At 38.7% G+C, this 9,146-nt stretch overlaps 1 protein-coding gene across 3 annotated transcripts; it reads right to left on the bottom strand.

The window, feature by feature from the left end:
* Positions 1-2,431: 2,431 nt before the first annotated feature.
* On the bottom strand, positions 2,432-8,673 carry LOC113724835 (CDPK-related kinase 3). 3 transcript variants are annotated; one of them, XM_027247717.2, is made up of 12 exons: positions 7,935-8,673; positions 7,269-7,399; positions 6,900-6,941; positions 6,711-6,819; positions 6,323-6,401; positions 4,777-5,073; positions 4,531-4,640; positions 4,324-4,428; positions 4,122-4,184; positions 3,185-3,352; positions 2,931-3,103; positions 2,643-2,797 (listed from the first exon to the last, which is right to left on the bottom strand). In XM_027247717.2, exons 1-11 carry the CDS (start codon positions 8,526-8,528, stop codon positions 2,960-2,962), a joined length of 1,842 nt encoding a protein of 613 aa, XP_027103518.1. In that variant the 5' UTR covers positions 8,529-8,673; the 3' UTR covers positions 2,643-2,797; positions 2,931-2,959. The 3 variants fall into 3 exon arrangements, with proteins under 3 accessions (XP_027103517.1, XP_027103519.1, XP_027103518.1); XM_027247716.2 differs by having other exon boundaries at positions 2,432-3,103; XM_027247718.2 differs by having other exon boundaries at positions 2,432-3,103; positions 7,928-8,068.
* Between the last annotated feature and the right edge of the window lie 473 nt (positions 8,674-9,146).

Below are 9,146 nucleotides of genomic sequence, written 5' to 3'. Positions count from 1 at the left end.
TTTACAAACCCACCCTATGCATCCTGTCTTCCTCAGACGGGGTTAAATCATAAGCGGCATTCAAGGAATTCGAGGAGATTGGACCCCGCCCGGGAGGGGAGGCGGGGGCGGGGGTGGTCCATGTGTTAATTAATGTGAAAATGTCTTGAAACTTGACTTAGATTTTCGTTCATATGATAGATATTACTGACTGTATAGGAAGAGGAGACAGTCAGACAACGCAGCGGAATAGAAAAATACATATCCTGAACGAGCCCAGATCGTCGTGACAAGTAGCAAACTTTTCCAATCTGAATTCAACGATCAGATGAACTGTAAACAACTAATGCCATTCCATTGAAGCAGCATGTATATTGCTGCGCTATCAACATCTTCAGCGTGTTTGTTAAGATCGGAGAAATTGGGAGTGGGTATATTATATTATGGGGCGTGGCTTTCCCAGCATGCATCCGAGAAAGCTGGAGCCTCTTTTTTTAACGGGGTTGGGTGGATCTGCATATTTTTAAGTGATGGGGAGTTGTTTTAATCTTTTACTAGCTAGTAGTATTAATTTTGAGGAAGAACAAGAAAATCAAACGAAAAAACACAAGGAAAATTAAAGGCTCCAGCATGTGGGGTCTCACTGTCTTCTCCTCGCCTCACATGCATGCAAATTGCTTCTTGTTCTAATCATGGTTCATGCACCATTCGAAGTTTCTGCTATGCCGTTTCACGTTACAAAACCTTCAATATAAAAACGCTAAAGGCCGAAATTACATTTGATTAGTTAGTTATACTACGAGCCAGCCTAGGGATGGTAACTGTTTTACGGGCACTGTGCCCTCCTCGTCTGCAGTTGAGTTGCATGATATATAGAAAAACATTGCGATGACTTCTTCTTGCAAGTAGATTTTTTGAAACCCCCAGTACAGTACATCATTCAATGTACGCTGACATTAACGTCGCAAAGACTGAACGTGTATCACAATATGGACCTCAAAATGAGGGACACCATATAATTAATTTCGAATATTAGAAGGGACCTCAAAATGAGGGAGTATTATTATTGTAACTATATATTCATCGTTAATCCCGAACATTGTTACACTCAATCTGTTATTCTCTCTCCTTTTTTTTTTTGTCAACACAGGGGTGTCCGAGCACGTTAATAACGGGACTCGAATTTCGGACAAGCCAAGAAGGTCGCCATACCCTAAGAAGGGAGAGCGAACAGCTCGAGCTATCCTGTGGGAGCAGAAGACCAGCCATGTAAAGAGACAAGTTTGTGGGAGGTCAGGGGTTCACCAGCATCACCAAAGATGATAATGACCACTGGACCAAATGGCCAGTGGCGTGAAATGTATTCTCAGGGATGAAAGTTTGGGGTGCAACGAATCTTCTGGTGGCACTTTGTATTCTATTATTATTATTATGATTTTTTTTTTGCATAAACATCATATTTTCATAAAATATCCGGAACATTTTTTTGTGCATTTTGATTTTTTAAGTTTGTTAAATTTTGTGTATAACTCAATTAATAGTTATTAGATTTTAAGAAAACAAAAAAAAAACTAAAATATGATGTTTATAAAGTAAAAATAGTAATACGACAAAAAATTTGGACATACAGTGGCACACGTAGCACAGAAAATGAGACAAAAGATTTGTTTCGAGTTCGGAGATTCCAATTCCAAACAGATTATTACGTTTTTTCGATTGGAAGCAGATTTAATAGACATGCATGTTCATAAACTACAAATTATGGTGCTGTTGTCTGTTTTGAAGTACTACGCCAATGATCTCAATAGACTGCAGAATTTTTCTAAAGTTTATTCCTTAAAGTAAAATGTTTCTCGTCCGTCTTCGTATATTTTAAAAACTCCACAAAAAACCGAACGTGACTGCCAGCCACTTCCCGCACCACCCCCTTGGGCTATTATTCCCACCGATGGGGAGGCCCAAAAATGAATAATCTGTCAACAAACGCCGCAACTAGTAACTTATTCGAAATGACTTTGGAATGCGAATTTTCGCAACAGAACGCAGCTATTAAATGATTACAGGTGGGTGGGTGATGCCAAATTAGCAAAGCCCTACTTAAACAAGCAAAGGAACCGAAGGAAGTAGTGCAGTACTAGTCAGTGTATGTGTGCGTGTGTATATCGTGCTTCCAGCATCTGGGAAACTGCTCGGCCTGCCGCTCCGCTGTAGAATGTACATCGAAACATTCAGTTAATTGGTGAAGTATTGGATACTTAGGTCATGATTAGGTCGTTAACATTATTAAATCGACCTTGTTCGATGTTTGCAGTTTCTGTTTACATAAATTTGCAACTCATACTTTTAGCTACAATTTTCCATTGTCCTTCCCCAGAAAAAGAAAATAAAATGGTACAAAAACAGAATTTACATACCGCGTTCAGGTATCAAATTCCTTGCTATACAGGCCTCGTGATTTACCAGTCGTGTTCTTAAACACAACCCAGATGGGAGTAAGTTAACTCCGCTATATACATGTATGTATATCAAATGAGTTTGAGTTCTGATGCATGTCGTCTAACAAGTAGTCAAATAGGTTTTACATCATTTTTTGCCTGTAATTAGAGACAGAAGAAGTAAACAAACATTGGGTAGACCGGTATTTGTCCGTGTACAGGCAAAAATAAGCAATCACATCCATTCTTTTTCTTTTTCTGAAGAAATCCAACAGTTGTAAAACTGGATTACAACCTTCTTTCTTTTCCTACTCCAAACAAGAAATGCTATTTGCACCCGACTCCTACACTTACTGCTGCCTCCATGCTCCAACATGCAAAGCCTGATATTAGTACATAACCAAGCACACTTTCTGATCCTTTCTACACCAGTTCTGCAAATCTTTAACCGGGAGATGGGGGGGAAAGAACAAAGAATTAACATAGGTATCTAACAGTTCTACAAGTGTTTTTCACCTGCAAACAACATGCATCCTGTAACGGGTTCAGTACTGGTGATGTCTTAGGTTCGAATTGCGTAGGGTAACACCGTGCAAAAACTTCGTATAACCAAGAAAACTGAGTTTTCCATCAGACTCTCTTATCCAGTCCTTGAGCAAGGAGTGAGCTGCGGGGCCCACATTCATTTCCTGCATCAAAGACCGTCCTTCAGTGCAAGGTTAGAGATTTCAAGACTAACAAATTTTAGAAGACTTGAATGCCTCATTTACCTTAGCTATTTCCTCCACTGAAGTTACACGATTGCCTTCAAGTTCAAATTTCTCAAAGGCTGTACTGGCAATATGCTCCCATTTTTCAAGAGCCTCCAGCTGATATACGCTAATTGCAGCGGCACAAAACTCTTCAAACTCTAGGCTTTTGTGGGATAAGGGTTCCAACTACGATTTAGAACACTAGCTGTTAGCTCCAGAAATCACAGAACAAACAGAACAATGCTAATTTTGACATTGACTAAAAAAGACGGTTAAATTAATATGACAAACATGGACTATCAGAACCCTTGAAACTCTAGGTGCACAAAAAAAAAAAAAAAATTAGGAAAAAGGACTAAGAGAACAAATGCTTTTTCTCTCAAAAGTCCAGCACTTAGAACTGATAGCTGGCACTAATTTGCACAAGTCATGGCATCATTAAAAAGCTACTTTTCTTTCACTCATGAGTCCAGTTAAAACTTGCTTTCTTTGACTCGTCACAGTATTGAAAAAAACAAAGGGAAATAAGGCTACTTCGAGTGTTCTTTATTTCTTGTTAAATTTATTGTTTTCATGGAGGTCATTTTAAATCACCGCAGGTGAAGTTTCTATTTGTTAGGGACTTTGCATTGTTAAATTTATTGTTCATGGAGGTCATTTTAGACCGCAGCAGGTGAAGTTTCTCTACTCTGTCATTCTTTTCACTCCACCTGGAAGGAAGAAAACTGACTAGCAGTGATCCTAAATCCTTCCATTTCTCCTCTTTGTTATCCACTCAAAACATGCCATCCATGCCTTGCGCACTCAATAAAAGTTCAAAGTAACAGAACAAAGTATTCAGACATTCACTGTCTGTCAGACAATCCAAGAACTGTAGTAAAGAGAAGGGGCGGGAAACAACTGAAACAATTATTCTGATTATCAAAATTTAACATCAACAAAGAAAATGTCTTACCAAATTCAAAATTTCAGGAACCCTTGATTCTATCATGGCATCGGATGCATTTTTCATAAGAGCCTGCATGGTCATTTCAGAAATTAGGTAAGAAGGATCAACATAAGAATCATTTATTAGACCACTTCAAGTACTATTCTCACTATTCTCCTGTATGCAGAATGAGTAAAGTTACAGAGTCAAAGTGAGAGCAACAATTAACTGTTCTAAAATTTTGAAGGGATACAAAACCATCTTGAGGCTCTAGAAGTTTAAACTGAGCCCTTAAGTAGGTCAGCTCGTCCTCCGTTAAAGCTTTAGAAAGAGCCTGCAACATTGTAGAACCAAAAGCACATTATGATTTAACTTCCAGATGTATAAAACTTTAGAAGCCATTCAAAGAAATTCAAAATAGTCAGAGAGCAAGTACCTTAAGTGCCGCACGCTTTAAAGGTGTGGCTCGAACATATGACTTGACTAGCTTGTAGATCAATATATCAAGTGTCACAGCACAATCTTGGTCCCTTAACCATGGGTGAGCTGGAAACACAAAGCAGTTTATACATTCCACAGGGTAAAAGAGAATAAACCAAGATAACACAATCAGACAAAAGAAATACAGAATCCGATCCTCGCCTGTTTAAGAAAGTCTCTGACTATGAAAGTTTCAACTTACTCAGTGCTTGGGCAGCAGTCATTCTTTTCCTGTGATCCTTGTTCAAAAGCCTTTTCACAAAATCTTTAGCTTCTGCTGACACTGTAGGCCAAGGTGAGTCATCAAAGTTAGGATCAGCTCGAAGCACAGAACGAAAAATTCCCGATTCAGTACGAGCCCAGAAAGGTCTGCTTCCACATAATAAGATATATGTTATCACACCAACGCTCCATATATCTCCCTCAACACTGTAAGATCGATGAAGTACTTCTGGAGCAACATAATAAGCACTGCCAACAATGTCATTGAGGCGCTGGTCTACATTAGATAAAGAATATAAAGTTATTAATCAGGATTGAGAATGAAATGTAGAAAGAATCCAGGATCTATATACAGCTAGTAATGAAGACAGGAGACACATATATGAAAACTTCTCAGCCGTGATAACAAGCAACTTCGTAAAACATAATATCTGGCAGCTCATCTCCTATGATGCCTTGTGCCTGATCCTATTTGATCAGATAAAATGTTGTCAACTTAAGTGAATCCTGTGAAATGCCAGAACAAATTTGACTAGCATTTTTGTTGTTATTGAAAAAAATGCTTGTCAACCTATCACTTCCCCCTCTATTTTGTTAATCTATTCTTCAGAAAATTCATATGACCGATTAATGCATCATTTCTTTAACAACCTTTTGGTACTTCCAGTTCCTAGCAAATCACAAGAATGCATGACAGGACCCATTGAAACTACTTGAACCAGTTGATCCATCATCAAACTCATTCACCCATACAGGTTTGAAGTTTTTGCTTCAACAAAGACATGGTCACGTTAGCAGCTCACGAAGAAATTGCAAGATAAATTCCAGGGTGCAGTTGAAAGTTCAATTAAGCATAGTCTATATGTTATCTATTACAAAAAACATAAAGATTTAACCATGGAAAAAATGATCAACTTTCTGATCATGTACAGTAAACTTGCCAAAAGTGCACAAGAAGATAGATTTAATGACTGCAAATGCAGATGCAAATACAGACACTACATTGGAAATTGATTTCCATGTACTCTTTGGACCTTCTTTAGCATCTTCAGACAGACACAATTTACAAGGATTTCAGCTAGAACCAAGTATCATCTTCATAATTTGCAATTTAAAATACTAGAAAATGACAGAGAGGAGATTTGACTCAACCAAACAACTGCACCTCAGAATTAAGGACTATCACGTACTTCCGGATCATCTGGTGACACCTATTTAGTGATGACCTTATCCAACTTAAGATTTAAGCCATAGATCTCCATTTAAAAATTCCAAAAATGTCAAAGCAGCATTTTAAACTTGCTGCAACATATGAATCAAATCCAAGTTCAAAAATGAAATATCAAACCATATTCAGGATATTAATTTCTAGATGCCCATAAACATAAACATCAGCAAGCTTTACTTCATCAGAATAAAGCAGAAATTGATTGAAATATAGGTACATGAACTGAATCTTAACATGGAAAATTTATTCACTTCAGAAAAGCATGACAGCGAGATAATTTAAGATATGAAAACATTACCAGGCCTAATAAAGTCGGACAGACCAAAATCTATAATCTTCAATGAAGCATCCTCATCCCGCGTGGAAAAAAGAAAATTCTGCAAGACAATCAAATAATTAATCATTTTACTTTCGGGTCCATAGGCCTCCTTGAACTAGTGCACTTATCATATACATGGCACTTAGTAGAAATCTATATGAGAAATGAATTAGTTGCATAGCCTCCATGCCATATCAATAGCATAATTAAACTAACAAAAAAAAATTAATAATCAAGTATAAAGACCTAATAAATTAACAGAAAGCACTATGTCGATTGATAGGACATGCTTGAAAGCATGCGTATGGAACAAGCGCTGATAAACATGCATCATGTGCCTAGCCGCTTAAGTTTGCTCTTGAAATACCTCTGGCTTAAGATCACGATGCACAACACCTTGAAGGTGGCAAAAGGCAACAATGCTCAATATCTGTACAATGATACTCTTAGCATCCCTTTCTGTATATCTTCCACCTCTGTAACATGAAACTCGTAAGGCATGACTTCAAGCAAAAACAAAATTATCAGAATAGATTGCACAGTCATGTAATAATACCTTGACAAAATTCTGTCAAGAAGTTCACCACCTTCACACAATCTGTAAGGAACACCAATGATTTTTAAATATATTTGAGTGACATTTCATTATTTTCACTTAACTAAGAAGAAAGCTCGAAAAAATTGATATTTTGTCCAATCACTGATAAACTGAAAAATAATAACAATTCTGAACAAGGAGATCATTGTAGAATATATTATGAGATGCGAGGCTTTAGCAAAATGCTTTTTTGTGATAATATTCAATCACGATTAAACACTTGACAAAAGTTAATACAAACAACCTTTTGTAGGTACAATAAAATGAATTACAACTTCTATGCATTGGAAGCATGAAAATACTACTAGTGTATTAGGGTATACATACTCCATAACTATGTAGACGTTCTGGGCATCCTCAAATGCTTCATGAAATTGGACCAGATTCTTATGTCCAGACAAGGCTTTCAATATCTTTACCTCCCTACGGACATCTTCAATCGATATTGCGGTAGTCATCTGCCAGATAGCATTTTCTGTTAACAGCTCTGCAGTAAAACTTAGCACCCACTTTCTGATAAATCAAATACACCTAAGCACGAGAGGAACTTCAAGCTTCTCGGTGCAAATAAAATTTACCAATGAGTTACAGACAGACGGAGATTAATATTAATACTAAGGAACAAAACCATAATTTTGAACTGGGTAGTTGATAAAATCTTGAGGTTTCAACTCCCAAAATCAGACTTGGGGGTTAATCAATGTCCACATCTCCACTCGGTAGACTTAATATTTTCAAACACAGTGAGGGAAGAGCCTTCTAAACCCAGACAAAAAATAGTCAGCCTAGGTGAGGACTGAGGACTTCAGCCGGGAATAGATTAACTGCAAAGTTGAAGATTCTAACAACAGATTTTTCCCCGTATCCGAGGAACAGAGCCCATAGTCCGCATTATGGAAATAAAGAAAATAAAGAAGCAAAACCGAAAAATCAGCACATATGTAAAAGGGAGGAGTTTTGAAGTGGTACAAACTGTAAAGACATACCACACACCTTAGCTTTGGCAATGATCTTCACAGCTACTGCCTGATTCTTGAGCTCTCCTTTTTTCCCTTTGGCCCAACATGTATGTCCAAAATGTCCACGCCCCACTTCTTTTCCCAGTTCATACTTGGCACCGAAATTCTTGGGATACCCAAAGCTCTTGTCCAGTGGCCTCTCACCTTCATTGTCTGCTGCTCCGCCGCCGTCATGCTCAGGTATCGGCCCCTCATTCGGCTTCGCCGGCGCCCCTTGTCGCTTTAGAATCGCGGACATGATGGGCTTCGCCGGCGAAGGAGGGGGGAAGGGCCACCTGAACTTCCTCCCGGGAGTTCTCGCCGGCGACGGCGAAGGCCGAACGCCCGCCGGGTAAGGACTCTGCCATGGGCTGGCGGCAAAGGAATGAGCTGGAGTGCTCTTATTGGAGTGACCGTTGGCCGATGGTGGGCCCGGAGATACTGCTGGCCTGGGCTTCCGGCGGTTGTCTGCTGCAGCCGAGTCACCGGCGGAAGTGGCAGTGGCGGAGGGGTCACCGTCGAAGGAGGCGATGGGATCGTCGACCTTGTGGACTGAGACTGAAACACTTTTGGTGCAGCAATGCCCCATTAACGGCTACAATTCCGACGACGATCGGTTCAAAGTCCACCCATCCACCGGTCAACTGAAAATGTTAGATGCTGACGCCGGCCAAAAATAACGTGGAGAAATTTATGCGCGTTTAGAGCATTTTATATTGGAGCATGAAAATTTCACAGGCAGTTGGACTGCTGGAGAGAGGAAAAATAAAATACTACTACTACTACTACCACCCCAGCTGTGCCAGTTTTTTTTTTTTTTTTTTTTTAAACCATTGCAACCACTGTACAGAATTTTACGAGGAGTTTTGAAATTGTCCGACAACAAATTCAAAGTTTGAAAAGACAAAATGGTTAACGTCAGATTTTACGTAAATATTTGCTGTCAAGATTGAATACTTTATTACTGCGCTAATTGCAGAGTGTAAACTATGAAGACAAATTCAACGACGACGCTAAATGGTATTATACTGCTCTGCTGATCCCCTTATTCTTAAATAATGGTGGAAGGTTTCTCATTGATTTAAGAAACGGGACTGAATTTGTGGGGGAAAAAAAAAAGAGCGTAACATCCCATTTGGATTTTTATTTTTTAAAGTTTTTATTAGAAAATAAATTGTAATAATTTGATATATATATAAAATAAAAT

Source organism: Coffea arabica, chromosome 2c, assembly GCF_036785885.1.
Source record: "Coffea arabica cultivar ET-39 chromosome 2c, Coffea Arabica ET-39 HiFi, whole genome shotgun sequence".
Taxonomy (NCBI): Eukaryota; Viridiplantae; Streptophyta; class Magnoliopsida; order Gentianales; family Rubiaceae; genus Coffea; species Coffea arabica.
Note: the sequence above shows the minus strand (reverse complement) of the source record. Positions and strands in the feature narration are given on the sequence as shown.